At 39.6% G+C, this 26,581-nt stretch overlaps 1 protein-coding gene across 3 annotated transcripts in view; it reads right to left on the bottom strand.

The window, feature by feature from the left end:
- NELL1 (neural EGFL like 1) overlaps positions 1-26,581 on the bottom strand; it is a 425,045-nt gene that overhangs the window by 229,057 nt on the left and 169,407 nt on the right. For 2 of the 3 annotated variants that reach the window (XM_054027069.1, XM_054027067.1), the window contains exon 13: positions 8,593-8,718. The exons of the other annotated variant lie outside the window; for it this stretch is intronic. In XM_054027069.1, coding sequence (XP_053883044.1) covers positions 8,593-8,718 — 126 coding nt within the window. The remainder of the gene's footprint in view (positions 1-8,592; positions 8,719-26,581) is intronic. 3 annotated transcript variants of the gene reach the window in all.

The raw sequence follows: 26,581 nt of genomic DNA on the forward strand, positions 1-26,581 counted from the left end.
CATGGCAGAACAAAACCTCTCTCTCTCTCTCTCAGCCCAAAGGCTGTCTGTCTTATGCCCCAAGTAAATCTGCCTGTTAGCCAAAGCTCTTGCACATTAAAAGGGAAGATGGATTTTTTCCCAAAAAGATTTAACAAGTCTTATCTTTCCAGAAAGCAAACTTCACTCATGAAGAGGAACTGGCTGCCTCAAGATATTGCTATGATGCTTCAGCATGTGTCTGTAGGTCACCAGTCTGACTCCAGTCCATCTCAGCAGGGATTACAAGTTTTTCCCTTCTAATGGATGTTAGTGGCCCTATAGGAAATGAGGTTTTTTGGGTCTCAGATCCAGCCCCAATGTCACAAATGCACTCCCACACTGTGCACTAATAGACAGACTCAGGAGATGAGACAAGAACTTCATGGGCCATGAAGACAGAACTACCCTGTATCTCCTAGGGGAAATCCTCCCAGATAAGGCTGAGGCATGCTGGTATAGCAGTTTATGTGAGAAGCATGCCCTGCTGCTTCCCTGTAGATAAACAGAGAGCTTCACTCACTGGAGCTAAAGGAGCAATAAGACCGCATAATTTTTTAACTTGACGTTGACATACATAAGCAAATTTCTTTTAAATACGCAAATTACTTCACTAAATAATTATGATGTCACAAATGGAGCTGCACAAAACTTGGCAGCTACCAAAACCTAACAAATACTAATTATCCTAGACTGTATCATACATATTTATCTAAATTTTTAGTCTTAATAATTAGAGGGCAACACAGTTTCAAGAAATTTAAATATTTACATTGTTTCAGTCAGGCTGTTCTATAATTAAGTTTTTTAGTAGTATTAGTTATAGTAAATGAATTAGACAAGAAGACTTGAAAGATTAACCAAATATTCTTGATAACCTAGCACTGCCTCCACGTGTATCTCCATTGTGTCTCAAGTTTGAAGTCAGAAATTTACCAGCGAGGCAGATGTCACTGCAACCATAGATTCAGTTTATTTGGCATATATTTCCCACAATAGTGAAAGGCTTTGAGAACAAACAACAAGCCAGTCTGACCTGATAATTTTTAAAGGGAGGAAGGCACTGCGCCTGGTGATCAAACTTAGTGAATGGGGTAGGTTGGAAATTAAACAATATAGAGAGTCATTTAAAGCTTGGAGGATTAGGGCATAACTTCAGATGATTCAAAAAGAAGCTTACAAAATTGTATGGAGAGCATGAGGAGAGAAGGACAAGGGTACAACAATAGATCATGAACAGTGTGTTTAAATGTATTTGTGTTGATTTTGTACAGAATGTAAATTCATATGAAATAAATCTCATTGTTGATTCAATTCTTGTAAACATACTTCTAGGTCTTTTCCACCTAGAATTTTTATGGTTTGATTAAATGGAGTCTCCAATGCCATCCCTGCCTCAGTATGACTATAAGCAGGTTACTCAGTTTTTCTGTGCCTCAACTTCCCCTCTGTAAATTGGAGATTAAAATATGTATTGACCTCAAAGGAGTGCCGACAAGCATAATTAATTAATGTTAGTCCACCACTTTCCAGGCCTTAGAAAAAAAGTGATCTGGAAATACAAACAAATTCTTCTTCTTAGTATAGTCATAGAGTTTGGGCACGTGATTACTACTAAGGCCTGATAAAAAGCCAAATGAAGGCAATGGAAAGACTTCCATTGAGCTAATGGGCTTTGGATTAAGCCATCTGAAGTGATTTTATTTATGGTGCCTCCTTTTTCATTTGGCTGGATTTATTCTAAATTGCCTCTGTCTTATGTTGACTTGCCCTGCCGAGCAGATGAATGCTCGCTGGTGATGGCAATGCCCATCAGCATACAGATTTCATGCTGCTAAATTTAACCAACAGCCAATTTAGGGATTCAAACAAATGTAGCTGCATTTTAAAGGTTCCAGGAACGAACTCACATTTTTCTTCACAGTTGTAAGAAAAAGTGCCAATGTGACTGTAAACCAAAATATTGTACCATTTAGCACCAGAAACAAAGTGTTGTCCTTCGCTCCAACACCTGATACAGGGATCTCCAGAAGGAAAGAGACCAGGAAACTAAATGTTTGTGTTACATGTATTAGGAAGGCAATGAAGTCACAGTCAGAGAGTTGTTTGTGTAATTATTTAAAAACAGTAAAAACAGGGTACGTATTTCCATTCAGGATGCTCAGGGACTAGTTTTCAAAGTTGAAAATTCAGCATGTGGGATTAGATGTTTAATCTCATGCTGTATATTAGACATTACATTTCACATATTCTGTGTTAACAATAACCCTTACATAAATTTACACTGAAACTTCCTAGACTCCAGTTCTGGTTAAGGAAGAAAGAGTGGCCTGAGACCAGTGACCTGAGGAAGAGTCTGTATAGCTCAAAAGCTTGTCTCTCTCACCAACAGAAGTTGGTACAGTAAAAGATATTATCTCACCCACATTGTCTCATCAGCTTCCAAAAGCATTTAGGACTAAATAGGACTTTTAAGATACCTCCCTGAGAAAGGGGAGGTGCATAGCTATACAAACCTAAAGAGAGCTTGGGGAGGGACGACAAGAGGGCAATTTCTGTCCTCGGGGTCCCAATACACTGGGGTACTATACAGTTTTTGATATCCTTTATGATATTTCCTCCATACTAAACATATTCTATGGGTTTTTCCAGATGGGAGAATAATTGTAAAATCTTTGAGGCAGGGATAGTCATTCCCATGAGTACAGTGGGAACCTGATTTGTTTGAGGCCTCTAGTCACTAACACAATACACATTTATAATAAATAAATTGGAGCTGGGTCTATTTCCCAGTCTATAAATGGGAAAAATAGTTCTGTAATAGTCTTTCTGCGCTGTGGTTGGGATTACTTAGTTAATAATTGGATACTCTTTGGAAATTATAAAGCACTAGATAAGTGCCAATTAATATTTTTATCCACAAGAAACATATTTCAATATATCACCAAGGGCAAATGTTTTAAACATCCCCTCTAAATATTTTTGGAAGCTTTTCAACCGGTGAACATTTTTGTTTGCTCACTGGCCCAAATTTTAGGCCTTAATTCAGTACATGTCATTTCATTTCTCTCAATTCTTTCATTCTAGACAACCACATTTTTAGTTATGATATGTGTTGGTTTATGCAAATGCACCACACACTGTTCAGACCTTTGCAAATCTGTGCCTTTACACCTAAAATGTTCATGCTTCCTCTTTGAATGGTTATTTAATTCACCAACAAGCTGGGGACGTAATGGGTTTAGCAGAATAGATTTAAGTGATAGTGTTTTCCTTGCAAGAATGGCTGTAGTATCTATTTGTTGCCAGGATTTGAAAATGTCCATTTGAGACCTATTCAACAACACACTGATTCTGGTTAACCGGCTGGTTGTCTGCCCTTTCAGACTGCCGCTTCACCTTTGTGAAAGCTGCTGTATTATTATTATTATTATTTATTATTACTGGGTCAAATACAACACTTCAGGGCTCTGACAGGTAAAGTACAACAGCCATGTTGTAAAGACACTGATTATTGTAAGTGCAAACAATTTCTCCAACTTTTTCTCAAATTATAGGATCAAATTCCTGTAATTTTGAGATACTATTCTGGAGTTTTTGTTCCCTTAAAGCCCAGCTTTTTCAGAATTCCAGGTACTTCTGTGCTTTACTCCCATTCTGCTTATTGTCAACATCAAGTAATACAGGAGGCACTGTGATCACTTTGGATAAAGCATTAGATTCAAAATTACATATTACTCCAAATACCACAGAGAACAAATGGGAAAGGGCTTAAGGTATAACCCACAAAAGTCATTAGGTTCTGTTATCTGCTATCGTCTCACCACACTATACCTCAAATTGCAACTTAAGTAACATTTAAGTCGTAAGGCTATTTTTTAAACTGTGTGTTTCTATCAAAAGTCATTTTTTTCACAAGAGGAAAAAATACTAGGGCAAATGATATATTTTGAAAATAACAGTCGCGTTACAGTACACAAGAGTTTGCTTCTTGGAAATATGTAATTTGTTTATGATTCATCGCTTCTGCAAAGCTAAAGAAAAAAAGAAATAATATGAAGAATACAAACCAAAACAAAGACTGACAGGCAATTCTGAGCTAAGTGATGTGGTAACAGTATAAGCTGCGATGATCTCAGTCAAACACTACAATTATATAACATTCACTAAGCAGGAATGAAATCTGAAAGTTTATTCTGTCTATCTAAATTATCAGCAAGTCTATAGCACCTATCACCATGGTATCTACGTGCTAAGTCGGCCCAGGTACAAATACAAAACTCGCTTTTCAAACTTAAAACTGCCAATTTTGCAATGGTTTCAATGCTTGCTATACTCACAGGGCCAAATCTTGAGGCCTTTGTACAGCTTTCATTTAGGTGCAACTACACTGGCTGCAGTGGGAGTTTTGCAAAGACTCCACATTAGATTACATTACAATAATCCATAAACCATGACTTTATGAAGATTTCAGATTTTCCTCCCACCCTGATGAATCCTTTGTCAAATCTAGGTTTACCTTTTCTCTGATAGTCATAGATTTTTATCACCAAAAGGGACTATTATTATAATAAGTTTGATCTCTTGCATAACAGAGGCCCGTATTGTGTTAATATGTGCTAGGCCAGACTTCACCCTGCATGCTCTACATATAAATATTATATGTTTAGATATTAGAATTTGAAGACTTCAAAACAGTTGATTCATTCAGCTGATGCAATGGGAGAAGGCAGGTTAGAAGCAATATATTGTGGCACAGAATGATACAGAGAAAGTCGCTTATATGATAAGATCTAAAATCTCAAAGGATAGATGCAACCCTTCAAAAATGAAAATACAAGATTCATAACAACACTTTAGGAAAGAAAAGAGTAGTATATATTTGGGAATAACTCCTGTGCCAGTGTATTAGAGCAAGAAAGATCACAGGGGACTTCTTTTCCAATATAAGCAACAGGGCAGAATCTTTTCACAAAAGTAAATATATGGCTAGGAAAAGGCAGCTATTGCATCCACCTGTTTTCTCAAGGTGGCCTGGCTTACCTATTAGATGCCATGGCTATCTCTATCAGCCAGCAGGTTAGTATGCTGTGGTCAACAGCAAGCACTAACTGGCAAATGGTACAGATGGACTGTAAATCTCACACTATGGTGCCACTTTTGGAATTAGATTTCTCTAGTCAGTAGATTCCAGTAACTGAAGACACAAAGAAGTATTTTTGCTCCCACTTACTGAGTGGGCTGGGACATGATTTAACTTACAGTAGTTAACCAACATGTGAATGTAATGAAGTAAGATTGCAAAAAGCTTCTTATTGAGGAATAACTTTTGTTAATAAAGCTGTCTTTCATCAAAAGGCTTAATTAACATACACAACTCACAGCTCCAGGAATAGGAGACTACAAAATATTAACATACCTTTGCTGATGAATGTAGGTCAAGAGCATCACAGGACTGAACAGAATGATGAGAAAATACACTGGGGCGAACCCCATCACACCAGCTCTTGTACTTATATGAGATCTAAGGCTGTTTAGTGACTCCAATCTACATTATATCATTTTAAAACTGAATGCAGAGTTTGAGATAATCACCACTTGCATTCAGTTTATCATTTTAAATATACAGCTTCATGCCTTAATCGTTAATGTACATCTTGTGATGTTCTGAGCACTTCCTCTGAGGTAGTCAGTGCCTTCAACTCCCATTGATATCAATGGGAATTGATGGTCCTCTGGACTTCACCGAATCTGGCCCAATAACTTCAGTAGCAGTTGAAAGCTCACGGTACTTTGCACAATTGGGCCCTTTGCCAGTTATTCCAGAAGAAGGATGCTACTTACTCTATGCACTAGAACTTCTGCTTTTAGCTCAGTATTATATAAAATAAACTCAGCACTGTTCCCATATCTTGGAAAATAAAATATGAAACCCAGGAAGTTTTATATTGATAAGTCTCTGGGTCTAAAGAGACCACGCTTGCTTGCTTGCCTTACACATAAGTGGTACCATTGAAGAAATCCGAATACTCACATACGCAAGGCTCTCAGGATGGGTTCCAAAATACATAATTCACCAAAACCAGAGCTTCCCATTTGCTTTGACTCAGTAACTAGGAATACATTAGATAGCTGAGTAATTGCTGCATTCAATGTTGCTTGTAAAGACATCAGTAGAAGCAACTGATGTCTGGAGGCATAAGCTAAGTATTTGCTACATTTACTTTCTAAGCTACATTCATATAAGGCAAATACTAAGAAAGGAATATTTCTTCCATTGCGCAATTACTTAATTTAAATACATTTATCATTCTAACTCGCTATTATTTCTAATTATGAACTACCAGTTCAACCAAGCTTCTCCTAAACTATGTGGAATGCATGCTCCCTTTCAGTATTCCTACTCATGATGCCAAAAAATAAATGGTTTTAGCAAGGTAATGAAAACTGCATGGAATATTTGTTCTCACTCATTCCATTATTTCTTACTTTTACAGAGATTTGTGTGTGTCTATGCAGTAAATGATTGTTCACCCATTACTGTCAAGCACTTGTCTTATTACTCCACACTTTTGTTGTAAATCACAAATACTCTGTTTTAAATCATTTCCATGTCTAATGACACTGTCTTGCTGGAATGAAAGGATTATTAGGGAATTAGAAAACAAGTGTCAGACTATCAAAAAGGTTTACCATTATTATAAAAATGATTACCCTATTTGGTGTACCAGGGGTCAGAAGAAAGCACCCTACAAAATTCAATGGCTGACATTTTTCCGGCATGATAGTTTGTAAAAGATCAACGAGAACTCAGGGCTTACTTACAAGGCAGAGAAAGGGCTTTAGAGACACACAAGTGTCTGAAAAAAAATGTCTGTTGAACGTAAATTGTCAAGAAGTGAGGAGGACTTTTCCAAAGCTTCTATAAGCTACCTGGTGCTAGATATAATGATAAGACATGCTGTCATCATGAAATAGATAGTGTCTATGACTTTCCCTAAGGATAATGTGTACATTATAGCAGGATTTCTATCCTGGAATAATCACTCTCATATTGAACATTTCTTGGCCATCTTTCTACTTGAGAGAACAGACTGCCCAATATAATATCAAAACCTGGGTTTGTGTCAAGTTTTCTTATTTCTATTTCAGTAAATGTGTCTGATGCTGCCCCTACCATATGAGGCTGTGACACACCAAAATAGTTCTGAACACAGCTTTGATTGAGGGCTCTCATTGAAAGAGATTATTTCAGGTATGGATAGGACAGAGCACTTCAAGAGAGACTCTCACATTCTGGAGAAATAGTTTTTCTGATAGTCAGTGAAACCTCCTTCAGATGTATACATGGAAATAAAGGGTCATCCAAGATCCCCTAAGACTTTTAAGGACTGATTTTGCTGACAGTTATTAAAAATTTATCTATTTCAATGTATAAAACTATTGTATTTGTTCTCTACCCTTGAGTAATCTGCGTCATAGACCTAGAAACAGTGTTAATGCTGGGAGTTCATATTTCTACTAACATTTTCCAGACAGTCAGACAAACAAATGCTTAAGGGCATTATACAGATATGGACACAAATATCACTACATCTAGGATGGTATCTATGTGGTAAACTGATATAATGATATCTTTCTGTCCCAGAATATCTGAGATATCAGATTGTAAAGTCATGATATTTTTATGTATAGTAAAACAATTTTAGGTCATTTTATTTGTTATAGTGATTATAATTTTCTTCTTCCTTTGAGCCCTGTAGTGTTGGACTCATGGCAATTAAGGCCACTGGCTTTACAGCAGAAGGATACAAAATTTAATCTCAGTAAAACTGTCAAACTCTCTAACATTTTTGATTAGTTTATCTGCAGCAAATGTAGCCTCTACAGAATACAGGATTGTGTGGTGTGGAATAAAGGTTTAATCAGTATTCATCTGGTATGACCTATACAATTCACCTACAGCTTCACATCTTTGACCACTGCTCCTTGACTCTGTTCATTAATTCATCTCCTCCATGACTATTTCTGGTGTTTCAAACCACTGAGCAACTCCAAAGAACTGCTAGAGAAACATTTCCTTCTTCCCCTCAGAAACATGTGGAATACCCTCTCCTCTCCCCACCCCAAAAAAAACATTGCACTGGTCTGAAGCATGGGATGGATAATTCTCAGCCTTAGTGAAGCGATGGGTGTGTGGAGTAACATCTTGGCACCCTTCAAGGCTAGAAACTGGATGCATTATGAGCTTCCCCTAAACTCAGTCAGTTCCATTGGACATGTAATGCAGAAGTAAGATGGACAGATGCCATACTGCCATCTTCATTCTTCCCAGGTAGACCACCTAAACTGATGGTGTTAACCATGAACAGTGCCTGAGCTCTTTGGGTCATTCTGTATCTGTCCCCTAAAAGTGTACAAAGGAAGGAAGGCTCCTTGTGCATTCTCACCCACTTACATACCTGCTCAGGGCCAATTATAATTTGTATTCCAGAGGGGTGATTTGTTAGTGAATTGGTCAGTACACAAGAAATAGAGTACCATGGTGCTCTTACAAAGACTTAAAAAGCTCACCTGTACATGAAAAATCATCCACACGGATGTATCCAGGGACACAGTCACAACGATATGATCCAGGCAGGTTAACACACACTGTATTGGCATGACAATAATGCATCTTCGCAGCGCACTCATCAATATCTGAGGGTGGGGGAAAGAACCAGTCAATTGCACAGTTAAATGCTCACAGTGACTCAATTCTGAAATAAGAGAAGAGAAATTCCAATTACAAGCCCCAGAAGAACCTCAAAAAAGCAACGTCAAACTCTAATACTAGCATAAATTTAGTAGCAAAAACTTTCTTAAGGTGGAGTTAAGGCTGCTGAAACACAATAATGTCGCTCTGCTGTACACTTCCAAACCCTAAAGTTAATTGCTGGAAAACCAGGAAATACTGAATTAAGGTCCTGCCCCATATTTTCTTAGACAATGTTAGCATTACAACAAAAATAATCACAAACTAAAAAGAACCAGGAGATGAATAGTCCAGGTACTGCTTCCCAAACAATACACCCAGACAACTTTAGTTCTGCCCCCATAAAGAAGCTAGAATATGAAGACTCAGTAGCTCCACATAAAATGATACTTTGTGAACCTTGTCTCACAGTGTATCAGTCAGGAGTAGTGCTGGACAGATATGAAATATTTTTATGTAGCAAAAAGGTGCTCCGATTTTGCAAGTTCCTAATTTGCACAAGCTGTAACACCTACCAAGGGGCCCTTCTGGGAGCCTAGGATCACTATAACACAACAGCACTTCAGGTCATGTCTCCATTCCCCTGATACAGCCCTACGCTGTGGACTACAAGAAGGTAGGTAGAACCGGACCAGTTACTTCAGCGCTGTGCCACTGAAGAATTCTCCTACACAACTAGGAATCTCACATGGCCACTTAAACCAGCTTTTTATCTGCTTTGCATCATCCCAGTGGGACAAAGCAGATTTAGCAGGGCCAAGGACCTGGCCCTGCAACTCTATTTGTTATTAGTGGATCACAGTATCTCTTGCAAGGCCACAACTCAAAACAATTTTTGTTGCCAGAGAAGGGGGACTAAAACTGCCATTAACTAAATATTGTAGAGCTCACTTAGAGGCAATCTTTTCCCCCAAAATATAAGGTACTTCTACTTTAGGACTGAACAATGGCTTTTTTCTGATTGGGACTGATTTTTCTCTCACTGACACCAGTTTTCTATGAAGTAACTCTATTGACTTCAGAAGATTTACTCTTGATTTATGTATGTCAGCGTAAGTGAAAGGAGACTCAGACCCATTTTTTCTTATTACATTCTCCTTACAAGTTATTTTATTGAATGTCCATGCTCAAGAAACTGAATTGACAGCAGCACTGGAGACTGAAGTCTCTATCTCCACTGTATAGGTACAGATCAGACAGCAACACTGCATGCTTCCCCAGAGCTCTCCTACCACATGCCACAACTCTGGTCTGAAGGAACCTGTAAGGGTGAGAAAGCAGTTCTGTTTCCATGCTGATACAGTCCCTCGGCTTTGTGCTGTGAGTTTCAACAAACATGCCAATTGTGCTCATGGTTTCTATGCTATTGGACAGCTGTCCACGAGGAACTAGATTGGGACCACTAACTAAATAATTTCATATTGGCCACCAAACAGCTGTTAGTTGGTACTGACTTTTGATCACTACCAACCTGGGCTGAATTTGAAATGATGGCCTGGAAGCAAAGGACTCCACCTCCCCTTACAAACACCTCGAGCTAGCCCGCTATCCTCATTCTTGTTGTTTCTGATGCTGAGCCTCTTGATAAAATGTATAAAAATGTCAAAAGCAGCAGGATACAAAAGGCAAATGCCAAGAAAAATCCCCCCATGTCTACTTATCACATCAGTGCATGCTAGGGCCACCTGGGACATACACTGCTACACTTGCTGCCTCTTTTTAACAGGCTTTTGGCTCATAGCTTTGAGGGATTTTGCTCTTGCATGTCTACTAATTTTCTGGCATAAGAGGGAAGAGAAAGATGACTGAAAAAACACAAGAACATCAAAACAGAAACCAATTCACCTGAAAATTGCCCCACACTTGTCTCTAGCTTCATTAAGGAAGTCTTTGGACAATGACCCAAAAAAATAAAAATGGAGGTATTGGAAAATGTTGAAGATGGAGAAATTAATTGGCATTTTGATTCACTATAAGAAAAATGCTAACAATCTCCTCCCCTCCTTCCCTCCCCCCCAATAAATAAATAAATAAATAAATAAGGCTGCTTCCAGGTTACCAGTGGTTAAAAGGAAATTTACAACCCCGAGCAAAATATCTATGTGGCACATTGATCCTGTTAAAACTCATAAAGGAGACTAAGAACTTCAAAAGTCGATTTGATTACTAGTTTGCAGCAGCAGTCCTTTGTTCAGGTAGTGAAAAGACTTTGTCTGAGTCTGGCAAAAGAGGTGTAAGGAGTGAGATGAAACCCTCTCCCCTCTTTTGCCACTCACATAGGCCCATCCTCAATCTCATTTTGTGCCTTTTTCTCTTATATTCCATATTGCCCCTTGTAGCCATAAAGCTAGCTACATTAGCATTTTATTTTAGTCAGGCCTGTATCTCATAAGACACTAACTAAGCAGTTAGCATAAAACTTTGAGACTATTGAACTTCTGCCCAGGTAAATGGCCCAACAGCTACCCTGAGTCTTGGGGAACAGGGAATAGCTTACGTGGGGAGTTTATGCATAATGATACCAAGTAATCACAAGAACACTGAACTGATGCTAAGCTTGGATATTTTAGGATAAAATGTTGGCAAATGCTTAACCGTGAACTTGCCTTGGCAACAAACTGATGTACACCTCTACCCCGATATAACTCTGTCCTCGGGAACCAAAGAACCTTACTGTTTTATAGGTGAAACCACGTTATATCGAACTTGCTTTGATCCGCCGGAGTGCACAGCCCCGCAACCCCAGAGAGCTGCTTTACCGTGTTATATCCGAATTCGTTTTATATCGGGTCGCGTTATATCGGGGTAGAGGTGTATATGATAATTAGTTGACATTATTAATATACTAATCTATAGGAAACAGAAACTCCAACATTATTCAGGTGAGGACGTTAGATATGGACAAGGGAGGATAGACATTTTAAATTAATATTCATGATAGGCTCTAGGCCCTATAATAGGCCAGACCACCATCTAAGATGGGGGAGTGGGGCATGGGATCACAGAATCATAGAATAATAGGGTTGGAAGAGACCTAAGGAGTTCATCTAGTTCAATCCCCTGCTCAAAGCAGGGCCAACACCCAGCCAGGGCTTTGTCAAGCCAGGCCTTAACAACCTCTAAGGACGGAGATTCCACCACCTCTCTAGGTAACCTCTCTACCTCTCTCCCCATCTTAATGTCATCTGCAAACTTGCTGAGGGTGCAATTAATCCCATCATCCAGATCATTAATAAAGATGGTGAACAAAACCGCACCCAGGACCGACCCCTGGGGCACTCCGCTTGATACCGGCTGCCAACTAGACATCGAGCCGTTGAGCACTACCCATTGAGCCCGACAATCTAGCCAGCTTTCTATCCACCTTACAGTCCATTCATCCAATCCATACTTCTTTAACTTGCTGGCAAGAATACTGTGGGAGACTGTATCAAAAGCTTTGCTAAAGTCAAGATATATCACATCCACAGCTTTCCCCATATCCACAGAGCAGTTCTCTCATCATAGAAGGCAATCAGGTTGGTCAGGCATGACTTGCCCTTGGTGAATCCATGTTGACTGTTCCTGATCACCTTCCTCTCCTCCAAGTGCTTCAAAATGGATTCCTTGAGGACCTGTTCTATGATTTTGCCAGGGACTGAAGTGAGGCTGACTGGTCTGTAGTTCCCGGGGTTCTCTTTCTTCCCTTTTTTAAATATGGGCACTATATTTGCCTTTTTCCAATCGTCCAACTCCTCCCCCGATCACCACAAATTTTCAAAGATAATGGCCAATGGCTCTGCAATCACATCAGCCAACTCCCTCAGCACCCTTGGATGCATTAAGATCTGGACCCATGGACTTGTGCATGTCCAGCTTTTCTAAATAGTCCTGTTCTTTCACCACTGAGAGCTGCTTAACTCCTCCCCATACTGTGTTGCCCAGTGCAGCAGTCTGGTAGCTGACCTTGTCTGTGAAGACCGAGGCAAAAAAAGCATTGAATACTTCAGCTTTTTCCACATCATCTGTCACTATGTTGCCTCCCCCATTCAGTAAGGGTCCCACACTTTCCCTGACCTTCTTGTTGCTAACATACCTGTAGAAACCCTTCTTGTTACCCTGCACATCCCTTGCTAGCTGCAACTCCAATTGTACCTTGGTCTTCCTGATTACATCCCTGCATGCTCTAGCAATATTTTTATATTCCTCCCTATTCATCTGTCCAAATTTCCACTTTTTGTAAGCTTCCTTTGAGTTTAAGCTCACCAAAGATTTCACTGTTAAGCCAAGCTAGTCACCTGCCATATTTGCTATTCTTTCTGCACATGGGGACGGTTTGTTCCTGTGCCCTCAATAAGGCTTCTTTAAAATACTCTCCTGGACTCCTTGCCCCCTCATATTAGCCTCCCAGGGGATCCTGCCCATCAGTTCCCTAAAGGAGTCTAGGTCTGTCTTCTGAAGTCCAGGGTCTGTATTTTGCTATTCTCCTTTCTTCCTTTTGTCAGGATCCTGAAGTCAACCATCTCATGGTCACTGCTACCCAGATTGCCACCCACTTCTACTTCCCCTACCATTTCTTCTCTGTTTATAAGCAGCAAGTCAAGAGGAGCAAGGCTCCTAGTTGGTTCCTCCAGCACTTGTACCAGGAAATTGTCATCAACTTATCTGGACCTGGACCATCATTTGGCATGCCAAGGACAGAGCAGTTTCTTAGTCTCTTGGCACCAGATCACCAAAGAAGGGTGTGAGTATGTAAGTATATGAGTACATACATGAGGAATGGTATGCGACATCACCTTAATGCTGCATTTTTGCTATCTTTTTATGAGGTTTGTAGCTTTTGTGTCTTTACTAATTGTGTTAATAAAAGTTATTAAAACTTTGCTTCATTGTGCAATGAGGTTCCCAACCAGATACTGAACTTAATAACCTTGGTTCTGTTGTGCCTAATTCAGAGACTAGAACTCCACAATCCTCCAGATCTTTAAATGAGAATTAATTGGAAATCAAAAATAATTAATAACCATTAAAAAATTGGGCTACAACTTTCAGTTCTTTATATTCTCCACTGCCTTTGTAGTACTTTTAAGCCTAATCAATGTGTTGCTTTTTCAGGGGGTAGTGATCAGAAGTCACAAGTTGGCAACAGTATTTTACTGGGACAAACTCTGAGGAGTAGTGCTAGGGCCATTTACTTAGCCCACAATTTCTGGCAAAGTCTTGTGTAGGACTAGATATCCACGACAAAAAGCTTTGTTTTTTTTACTTAACATTGTTGGAGTAGCATCCATAAACCACTCAGTACTATGCATCAGCATGGGTGTAATAGAACTCATTGTGATTCATGCGTATAGATTGCTTGTCGTATTTGAAATATCAGAGCTCATCTTCTGGTGGTCTTTTGAGGTGATAAAAAATACATGATTTATGTTTCTCTTTAGGCTGGTGAAGTAGTTTGTTTTCCTTTGAAAAAGGTCTACATATGGTCTTTAAAATGAAACTTGACACAGCATAATGATCCTTCACATATCACCAACTTCCATCTGCAGAAGCTAGTTCTCTACAATAACAAAGACACAGTTGGGCTACAGGTTTTCAATGAGGATCACTGAATTATGGGGTATAGTTTGGTTTCATAAGGAGAGCGAGGGTACTGCTCCTTAGTGCAATGCTCAGTACAATATAGCAGCCCACTTAGGGTTTATAGTTTCCCTGTCCCTAAAGTAGGATTCATGTACTCAAAAAGGTGATGTTAATAATAAAAATGGAAACAGAAGCACTACTCTGGGGCAGATGCCTGGCTGGTGCAAATCAGCATAGATCCATTGACCACTATGGGGCTGCCTTAATTTACACTAGCAGAGGATCTGGCCCTCTATTTCCCAGGTAATCAGCATAGGACAGTCCCCTATCAGCCTCAATGTTGAAGAGTTGCTGTCTAATCATTCCTAATTTTTTTTAAATGCCGGAAAATATCACTATGAATGACCTTATCCTTGTGCAGCCCTCCTTGACATCAACATCTATGGGGGGGGAGAGGTGCGCGGTGGGAGGCAGGAGAAAATTAGAGTCTCAAGGGAAAAGAAATGTTATTACTATAAAAATAATTAAATATACATAAATTGTAATACTATTGAGTTATTAAATGTACATCAGGTAAACACATTCAATTCAGTTAAAAGTTGGGGGAAATCCATTTTAGGTACAATAGGGAAGGCAAATTAATTCGGAAGTAAACCCTGAAAAATCAAGCCTGCTCCAAGATGAAAGAAAGCAAGATAAATTAATATACTGAGTATGTACCCCTGGTATGTTTCTAGCGCTAAAACAATATTATCTGTATGCTGAAAAAAGCAACACTCACTCTCAAAAAGAGTTTTTCCTCACCTGCAAATGTGCTGAAATACAGTGGGACTCTAGGAATGAATCCTCAGCCACAATGTGTTGCGGAGCTATGGAACGCAAATAGACATGGTAGTACCTAATGCTGGGTTTGGGAGCAAATTAGCTCATGTAGCCAGCTGCTCCTCTCCTACATGTGGTTTGGCCATGTGGATCTTTACAGTGAATGGACCCACTTCCCCTCTCAGAGTTCCACTGTGGAGACATATTGCCACAAATATATATTATACACAGCTTACAGTGATGTACTCTGTTCAGTTTCTCTGCTGTTTTGAGTCATATCAAGCCAACTTCATCTTTAACGTGAAGTGGGTGCAACTCCTGTTACGGCAAAGGGAGTTGTGTCTATTTTCCCTTGGGATGAATTGGACTAATTATTTTCACTGTGTTAACCCCATAAGCACCTAAGTAAGCAGACACAGAATATGACCCTCTGTATATATTGATATGCAGACCAACACCCTTCACCAGTCTAATCACGGAGTTGAGTCTTCCACCTGATTGCTCAGACCGCCCCATCATATTGTAAAAACATTAGCAATTAAAAAAAAAAAAAGACTGTCCAGATCTTCCTTTTTCGATGCCTGGTTCCCTAATGAAATTATGTGGTTTTTTTACCCCTATCTTTGAGGCTGCTAGGTGTAATACAAATATGCAGCCTGTCAGAATAACCTTGCAGGCAAAACAATTCAAATGACCCATTGGTAATTGCATGCATTTTAAAATAACCTTCTTAGACAGGGTTAATGTCATCACTAGTTGTTTGAGATTCCAGTGCTTATCTAATGGGAGACATTTATTTACCAAAATAAATAAATAAATAAATGAAAAGTGTTTCAGCACAACAATAGGCAATATCTTTGGAAATCCATGCAGGATCTTTCTACCTGCCGGGCTTAATTTCAGAATCAAATGCTGCCATTAAAAAAACTCCTCTCAAAACCAATTTGCTTTCTTATTTGGGATCACATTGTGCCAAATTTCATCTTGAACGGCAAACACTTTGAAGGGGAGCACACCCCACAACTCCTCTTCCCCTTCCCAACTCCAAAATTTCTCTTCTCTGACCCCTGCCACTAGAAATGGATGCTGCCTGTTATGTGGAACATGAAAAAGGGGTATGGGTTGTTTTTAAGACATATGCTGTACCTTGCCCTTGTCCACAGTCATGTTAGCCTCCGGTCTAAATGACCTAGGACTTTTTTTTGCCAGCAGGACTAACAGCCTCACTGGTAAGCTCCTGAAAGGCCCACAGCAGATCTTAATGTATGTTGAAAGCTTGGTGATACCACAAAAGTAAAGTATTCTAAATAATGGAATATAAGAGGTATCCTGGAGTCCCAAACAACCTAAAAAAACCCACCCCAGATATCAGAGTATTCTTGCTCCACTGGCTTCCTATCATATTCACTCCTCATCTTCAATGTTCTCGATCACTCTGCCCTTCTTATATCTTGCCTCTCATTTCTAACTGTTCCTAGTCACTCCATCCTTTACCAGTTTCACTTGATTTCAGCTCCTTTAGTCTCCTCCTCCCACTCACTACTGTGCATTCTTTTCACACAGATCCACTGCACCCCATGCCTGAGAGAGACTCATTTCTCCACAGCCTTTCATCTTCAAATTCTGCCTCAAAGCCTACTTATTTCTACTAGCATTTTGTCAGTTTCTATTTGGATGCTCCAAATGGCTAGTTGCCACTGACTGTGATAAAAATAAAACATAATAAATAAATGAATGATAAAAAAAGCCGTAAGAGAATCTAAAGAGACTCTAGATCCTTGCCTACTCTAGAAAGTTGTACTTCTTTAACTATACCAGCATAATCAAAGCAACATAATCCCTGAGGTGGGTGCAGCTATATCTGTACAAAAGTGCTTTAATACCTATATAGTTATTTCTGTACAGGCAGAGGAATAAGGCTAGGTCTATACTACCCGCCTGAATCGGCGGGTAGAAATCGACCTCTCGGGGATCGATTTATCGCGTCCCGTTGGGACGCGACAATCGATCCCCGAATCGGCGCTCTAACTCCACCAGCGGAGGTGGTAGTAAGCGCCGCCGACAGAAAGCGGCAGAAGTCGATTTTGCCGCCGTCCTCACAACGAGGTAAGTCGGCTGCGATACGTCGAATTCAGCTACGCTATTCACGTAGCTGAATTTGCGTATCTTAAATCGACTCCCCCCTGTAGTGTAGATGTACCCTTGGTCACCTTTATAGCAGTATAACTACATCTGTTTAGCTATATAGCAGCATAACTATATACATACAGCCATAAATCCACTAGGATTTTTTCCAGTATAATTATACTGATTAAAAAAAAAAAAAAAAAAAATCACACCCCTACCTGAACTAGTTTTACTGGTAAACGTTTCATATGTAGGCTAGGCCTTAGCTAGAACAACATACTTCTTGAGAAGATGAAAGAAAGTGTGAATTAAATTATCCTCCCTCTCCCTCTTAGATGTTAGCTCTTGTCTAACACATAGACTCCCCAGTGGTCAGGCACTAGCACAGTGATTGAGGTTTCTAAAAGCCACTGTAACATTAATAATAAATTATAATACTTGTGTGTAAATTACACCTACTTAGACTAACCTCTGGATTTGGCCCTGGATAAGCTAAATGAATGATTAATTTAATGATTTAACCTAAGTTCTCCCAGTGTTTGTTCCTTTGGAAACTGTCCAGAAACTCCTTGAATTTTAGCTGCACGTGATCATATTGACCTTGTAATCTTCCCAATTCCAACTCCTGTTAAGACTAAACTGAGGCTGGAAAGCAGTGTGGCATAAGCTGTGTGGAAGCTTCTAGAGGCCATGGTGGCTCAGGCAGGCACAGTATTCTCTATAGTACAGGCTACATCGTCCCCTTTTACACCCATTAAAAAAACAAAATCAGACCTGCATGTTCCTCCGCTTTCCAGCCGTGTAAATATAAACAACTTCTCTCTACTGGAGAAAATGGTGTTTTGTTACAGCTGTTTTGAAAGTATAAATGGTCATTTTAATGCTGTTGGGGTTGAAGTTTTTTTTAACCTATTGGCTAGATTAAGCAGAAGTACTCACTGGCACGCTTTCAGATGATAGTTGTCTTCAGTCTAAGGACTTCTAATATTCCTGAAGTGCTTATTTTCTCTATTACATTTGGGAACAGCCCAGCAAGCAGCCATTCTTACAGGGCATCTGCTTGCTAAAATGTGCTCTGACTTGGTGAATTTGGCCTTCTATCACCTTCAGAATATTGCCAGGCTCGTGCTCACTTCTCCACATCCCCTCTCTCTTGTTAATGTTCTCACAACTTCAGTTCAAGCTCAGATGAACCAATTATAAATCTAGTTATGCTACACTGTTTTTTTTTAAACCTGTAAAGCTTGTCACAACCTGAGCCTCAATTAATCTGGTCACCCTCTTGCACCCAGCATGTGTCAGCTGAGGTCACTTGTCTCACCATTCCCCCAAAATCCCATCACCCTGGTACCTCAATTTAGCATAATCCCTTTTTAGAATTCCCTGCCTGAGGATATCAGGAACAGTGCCACTTTTTAAATCATGATTGAAGATGCCCTAATTTTTCCCTTCACGTCTCATCATTAGCTTGGTACAGTTGGGTATATTATTAAGGGTCTGTATTTTTAAGTGCCTTTCTTAGCAGAAGGGGTTATATAAGATGAAATTGCTGTCGTAAAAGATAATTAAAATTAGTTGGAATGCTGCTGCATTAGTATTAAAAAATCAAGTAATGTTGGGTTTTTGCAGGGGAGGAGGCATTAATAGAAAGGAAATCTTTTCTTAAACCTAAGTGAATGGCTGCAACTGTTTGATAAATGCATTAATGGGAAATATTCATAGTCGTATAAATATTATTTTTAAAAAAATATTTGCCAGTATAGTTCTCAGGGTTGGTTGATAACTTATTCATAAGGTAGCTATGACAGTTACAAATAAATTATTTTTAAAAATATGCAGCTGGAATTCACATATGATATACAGCTTAGAGAAAGCAGATTAAAAATAATAAAAAGCAGAATGGAAACATTGGGGAAATCCAGGTTTTGGATAACAGGACACACTCAGTCAATTGCTCAAATATATCATAGCAATTAACTAAAAGAAATTAAGACTATCCTTTTTTAAATTGAAAATAATAGCAAAGTCACCAGTGTTTAGAGCCAAACTGAAATCCCAATTGTTTTTACCCAGTATTATTCAGCCTTTTACTCTTTTAAATTGCTCTCTGGAAGTGTGCCATGAGTATGTGTTTAGAAGATAGCACAACACAAAAGGTTATTAAGTGGTGGATCTGAGTGGGTGTAAAGACTTCTCTTCAAAGCCTCTGTTTAACTGCCTCCTCCACAAGTTGTATTGCAAAAGGCCATGGTAATCAGAGAAGTGTTTTCTCAAATGACTGAGTATGAGCCGGTAAGGTATTGAGTAACCTAAACTCCTGCTCCATAAATGGTTCCCCATCTGAGCCAGCTTTGGCTGCTATGCACTGCTCTACCAGAGCAACTCAGCCTTAAACCCAGAGAATCACCCTTGCAGTGGGGAATTTTGGATGGCGTAAGATTGCTATATTGCCTCCTTGTACCATCACCGCTCAAGGCTACTATCATCGAGGACATGACCGATGATTGGGGAAATAGCTAAGGCTCCTTTCTGATAGTCAGCTGCTATAACAAACCCGTAACAGACTGTTGGCGGCTGCCACAGGTTAGAGGTCTCATTTACACCAGGGGACTGACCCAGTACACATTAGCCTCAATATCAGAGGATTGCAAAGGGCACTTGGTGTGTCATCTTCAGCTGTGTCAAGCATCCCTGAGCCACAGCTGAACTAACGGGTCTGATTCAGGTTACACTGACACCAGGGTAATTCCATTAACTAAAAAAAATGGAGTTATTCTCAAATTACTGGATTTAACTCAAATCAGGCCCAGGGGAGGGATAGCTCAGTGGTTTGAACATTGGCCTGCTAAACCAAGGATTGAGAGTTCAATCCTTGAGGGGGCCACTTCGGAATCTGGGGCAAAATCAGTACTTGGTCCTGCTAGTGAAGGCAGGGGGCTGGACTCGATGACCTTTCAAGATCCCTTTCAGTTCTAGGAGCTAGATATAAATATATTCTAAGAGTTGTGGGCCCTCAGCATTTTGCAGACCAAGCCCATTCTTGGCAAAAGAGCTGTCTCTTTGGATAAAACTTTACAGAAGAAGCTTGGTGGGATGCAAAGCTGTCACTGTTTCACCCAGGCACTTAATAGCAAGGCTGCTTAATGCATAGATTCCAAGGCCAGAAGGAAGCATTGTAATTAAGCAGTGGGAAGCCATCTATCTGCACCTGCCTCCATCTGTAGGCAAAGTAACACAGTTGACATCATTGACAAGGACAGGATAATGGAAAAAGGGCTGGATTCAAAGGAAGAGTAAAGATTAACAGCACAAAGTATAAGATGCATTTTTAAAATATCATTTAAAAATGGTCCCAAATGCTATTAACCTCTCTATTACACAATCCATTCAGAGTTTGTCTGTCTTAGGGGTAGGTCTACACTACCCGGTAGTTCGGCGGCAAGCAAATCGAATTTCTGGGTTCGACTTATCGCGTCTTGTCTGGACGAGATAAGTCGAACCCGGAAGTGCTCGCCGTCGACTGCGGTACTCCAGCTCGGCGAGAGGAGTACCGCGAAGTCGACGGGGGAGCCTGCCTGCCGCGTCTGCACCGAGGTAAGTTCGAACTAAGGTACTTCGAACTTCAGCTACGTTATTCACGTAGCTGAAGTTGCGTACCTTAGTTCGAATTGGGGGGTTAGTGTAGACCAGGCCTTAGAAGATGACCCAAAATATTTGCTTTCCATAGGTGGACAAATGTTTCTATAGTGCATGTAATATTCCCTGTCATTCCACTGATATATTTGTTCTAAGATTAGGCTACCCACATTTGTACATGTCAGTTCCTTTTAAACAGACCAGGATTATTTAAATTTTTGCCATCTGAATGCTAATTCTTAAATAAATAAAAATCCCAATGGATATGTTAGTTTGGGAAAAAGGCCACGAGGCAAAAGCCTATGACATATTTCCTGATGGAGAGGAGAAAAGAAAATGTTGCTGAAGTTAAACAGCAGACAACTCTTGACAGTTCATCAGATGTGGAATGATACCCCATAGCAGGAAAGCTGCTGGATCTTTCCATCCTGCAGAAGAGGGCTACAGAAGTAGGACATCTCCATGAGGCTCCTCTCACAGAGTTTCCTTCATATCCTCCCGCCAGGTGAAAAAGGTTTGGGAATCTCCAGACTGTGGAGGGAGTGAGGTCTAACCAGCTCACAATCCTGGTCATCCACCCACCATGACCCCTAAACATGACAAGACTAGGGCTCATCTTGATCATTATTTGATAAATTTAACCCTGTAGACACTGTTGTCCCAACCGTTCATAGCTGCTGCAGTGGGATTTGTAGGGAGATGAACTCTGAGAAAGCATGAATCTAGCCAACTGACAGCTCTAAAGATTGAGATCAATACTCTGAAACTATTCTCCACTATTTCTTGGATGAAGTCTTGAATTTGATGAAGTGTGTCTGATGTACCCCATGCTCCTACAATGAATTAATATACTAAAATCAACAAACAGGTGAATAGACTATAAAGACTTTTTTCAATTATCTAAATGGTGCTCATCAGGACAACATAATTTGCCTGTCCAGAACACAGAGGGAGTTAACCGCCTTTCCCTGGCTAACACCCATAACAACAAATTACCACAGGAATAGAAGGAGGCAGAGTTATATCTAATAAATCTAACTAGACTACTCTCCCTTAGCATTTTAATACCATTTCTTTTGCCATCTCTCTTCTTCACTGGCTCTTTATGTTTCAGATATCATTCTAAAACTAGCTACTTCATGCTTGACTATAAGAGATAAAAGTATAGTACTATTGCTCCCAAATATATTGTAACCCATTAGAAAACAAACCTGTATAATAATCACCTCACTCTTACAAATCAAACCATGTTCTCTAGAAAAATTGCCTCTGGTTTACTGATTATATACATGAGTTCCACCGCGTTGTTTGCTTCGGTTTTTTGATATTGCTTATGAAACTCTCTTTTTGGGTCTCAATAAGCAGTGATGAAATAAGGACTGCTGTTTCACAAGGGCTGTGAAGGTCTTATCTAATAGTTTTACAACCTAATTTGTCATTTTCTCTTAATCCTCTCAGAGATTTCTTATAGATTTTAGGGGATTCCTATTCAGATTTTTTAAAGCTCTTTCATTCACCTACATTAGTTAAGCAAGTAAGATATATTAAAATAATTATATCCATTTTCATTTAGCTAATACTTTACTTTACCTTTTCCAGTCTATCTGATTTTACTAATGGCTCCAGATGAACAATGGATTATTGTATTCAAAATGAATAATTCTTTCTTAACACTGCTATACCCAAAGCAATTACATTAAAATACTTGGCTCCATCAGCATTTATCTTATACCATCCCCCACAATTTTTGCTTTGCTGCTCTATTTTTATCTCTAATACTCTTACCTTGTGTCCTTCTCTCTATGTCCTGTGATATTGACTAGCTTACTCTTTCAAATCCACATAGATGCTATCTTCAAATGATAAATTGTTGCAGGCTACCCATATAATTGATCTAGAATCCCTGTGCCCCTGGCAACCTTTTACTGTGGCATTTTGAAGGACTCTGTATCTCTCTGAAAAATTAAATAGTGATGAAAACTGTGATTTTTTTTGTCTTTGCCCTACCTAGGAATATCCGCAGTACCTGAAGAATCATTGGTATTACATCTCATAGCCATTTCTAATGTATACCTTTATAACAAATGAGAAATGTGATACATTAATAGCAAGCCATCATACAAAATTAATACTCCACCACTTTGCTGCTGAAATAACTCATTCATCTGATGACCAATCCATGCATTGTAAAACAGCATGCAGTTAATGGAAAAATATTGTCTCATGTTGGTATACATTTGTTGTGTCCTATCTTTCCTATTTATGGCTTCCACAAGACTATTTACATTTCCTAAACTGTCTCTCTGTGTCTTTTCAAGCGCTCATCAAGAGCCATCATCACTCACATCTATCCGTTCGGTCATCTATCAACAAGAGCTCTGCAGCAAAACCCAAAATGAAACAGCAAAGTTTATTAATTAATTGACAAAAACATAACTGCTAACGTAGCTAAAGGCCACAACACCTTCCTAAAGTAAGTTGCAAGAATATCAGCTTACTTAAGATGCCAGTTGACTCTCTGATTTTAATCTCATGTGCTCGCCCCATATTTTGTGGTTCCACATTCATCAGATTTCTGAGCAGCTAGGGGGAAAAGCACTTGTTCTGGCACCATTTGCCGATAACCCAGCAGGTATTCACATGAGAGTCAATCCTGACTGAAGCAGTATTCATTCCCTCTTACTCCCCTCCTGCAGCAGGTACTTAGATGCTCACCTTGTTTCACACAGGCCATTTTACTGCCTGAAGAAAGCAACCAAGTTGAGCTACTACTGACCTGAACCAGATCTGAATAAAATGTACATTATAAGCCTTCAGGTAGTTAAGGTTTGGAGATATAGTCTCTTCCCCACATGCAAAGAGAACTACCATTAGCTCCAGAGGGCAAGAACTATTCCTCAACATGCATGTCTGCCCCAGGAATAAGAATCTGGAGCAGGTGGACGGAGATTGAGTGAGGAGGAAGTGGGAAAGAGATGGAGCTTCTGCCTCTCTCCACCAACATGCTGGCCAACAGTAAATTGTTACCCCCCACAGCAAGGGATGAAGGGGACACAGATGGAATTTTAGGTGCTAAAACCACAATTCCTTCTTTGGAACATTCGTGGAATGGCACATGGCAACACGCTGTACCCTTTTTTCCTGTGCTGTGTTCCTCAGACACAATCTAGTCCTTATTGTTTATGTATTTTTAAATCCAGGTACACAGTTTATTTAGTCTCTCATAAACAAAAATAATAATAGTGTCAGCAAAAAAAGTCCTCACATTTTAAAAATCATTTTTCTCTTATAAGTATAACCTTAATCAGCATAACTGAAAATGGAAGATAGATTTCTCAGCCTAGCAAATTTGGTAATCGAGTATGATTTATAGCACTGGTTACCAGAACAGGCGTTTTAGTTCTGCAGATCTCATCAGCACTAACCTTAGGCATAACCTCAGGTGAGTTGAACTAGAAGAGCTGTAAAACACAAAGAAAAAAAACCCTATCCAACAATGATCATATAAGACTTTTCCCCCCACCTTCATTCTTGCCTCAATGCTTAGTAAGAAATTTTATTTTAATTGCTTTGCTTTTGGCTATGAAACTGAACTAGTAATGTAATTCTTCTCTCTTCAATAACACAGTCAAAGTTTTGCTGTAGTTAAAAAGCATTAAATTGTAATACTCTCAACTCAGTGCTATTAGAAAAAAAGTAGCAAAAAGAGTTTGAATGATTGCATCCAGGATGACCATCTCCATTCAATGACACGTGCCTTCCCTCATACATGCTGCACCAGGGCCAGGGTTCTGATATTCCTGCTCATGTTGGATAGTCCCTTACTCCTCAAGTAGGCCCACTGAAATCAGAGGGGCCACTCATGGAACAAGGTGCTTATGACAGACAGTACCAACCCTTTGGGATACAAAAGGGCACCTTCAGAGGCATGGCTCCCCCATGTCCCAGTTTTTCTTTTAAAAGCACGTGTGCCCAAACAAAAGAAACCTAGGATTACAAGTTTAGCAGCTCTCACAGGTATTGACAGGGCAGGAAGCTGGAACAGCTGGACCCAATTACTAGGAGCAGATATAAAAAGGCAAACTTGGTAGAAGGTGGCCAGAAAGAAACAACTCTTTATTCCCTGATAGGAGGGCTTTCTAACTAAGCATTTGGGAGCCTGGCATTTACAGTAAGTCATTAAAGGAATCAGTACTTCTATTGGATGTTGGCTCCCTGAGACTCATCCAAAAGAAGGTTTTTTTTATTTCCCAAATAGATTGTGTCCTGATGTTTGTGAATATGATTCTGGAACAGGGACCCATCACAGTGCTATTCATTATGATTAAGGGTATCACTCTGGCCCTCAATTACTATTGCATTAGCAATATTAGGTAGAAGTTACATAGGGCACAATTCTACCAGCCACATTAATACTGGGCAGTACCTTACTCTGGACTATACTTCACCACCTTCTCACACGTCCATTTCAACTAAACTACTAGAAAAGCTTGGTACTATTCAATGTGAGTAAGGATAGTAGACCCTCGCTCTCTCTGAGTAGTTCCATTGAAATCAATGGGATTCTTAAGTCTGGTACTACCCAATAGGCATTAGGGTAGCAGGTTCGTCCAAGAGAGCCTTAGCCAGTGTGCTTTGAAGTTAACAGAAAGATTCCCATTGACTACAACAGGCCTTGGATCAAGCCTACAGTACTGGACAAAGTGCTGCTTAATTCATCTTGCCAACTGATAAATGTTTTACAGATAGAAAAATTAAGCCACAGAGAGGGTAAGTAACTTACTCAAGACCACACAGTGAGTGAGCAGAAAAGATGGGACTAGAACTCAGCAATTCCTGGCTTTGAGCACTATCTGCAGTTTACTATTCTGTAATAGTAATTCTGCCTCTCAATTTCTAAAGTTACAGTAAGTTTTATTTAAAACATTCTGATTCTGAGATGAATGTTGATGGAAGATTGGTGTTTTCTGTCCCTGGAGAAAACGGTTATGAAATCAGTATAAAGCTTCTGTTATGCACCAGGGGGTAGCAGATTTCTATATATACCCACGATGCATTTACCTGACCTCTATTAAAAAGTAGTAAAATTATAATCTGATTTCACTGGCAATTCTAGAGTAGCTGTAAATAACCTATAAAAAATTCAAGCTGCATACACAGTGCACAACTAAATGAGATGTGAGTAGCAAAACCAATATCAAAAAGAAGAATTTTAAAAAAGCTTCATCATTTCACACAGCTTCTCTCCCTCAGCACAGATACATTTCAAGCTACTGTGTTGGTGGGGGTGAGGGAGAGCATGCTTATATTACTCTAGCCTAGTTGTGGTGTTCTGAGTAGCATCAAGTAACCCACACAATATGACCAGGTAGGATGCTTCTCCTTTAACAGAAATGTGCTACCATACAATCGCTACAGAATCATGTAAAAGCACAGGAACAAGCTTCCTGAATAAAGGCTCCAGCACCTCCAGTCTTTATGACTAGTGAGACCCTTCACTTTAAGTTTAAAAAAAAAAAAAGAAGAAGAATGAGGGGTACCTAATTTTCTGACTTATTATTGAATAAATAACCTTGAAAATATAAAACCAATCCCTAGGATTCGGTTATCCCCAGCTTGTCCATGCCAGCACATCATTGGGCATAAGAATCTGGAGCAGAT

The sequence above is a fragment of the Malaclemys terrapin genome, chromosome 4 (assembly GCF_027887155.1).
Source record: "Malaclemys terrapin pileata isolate rMalTer1 chromosome 4, rMalTer1.hap1, whole genome shotgun sequence".
Lineage (NCBI taxonomy): Eukaryota > Metazoa > Chordata > Testudines > Emydidae > Malaclemys > Malaclemys terrapin.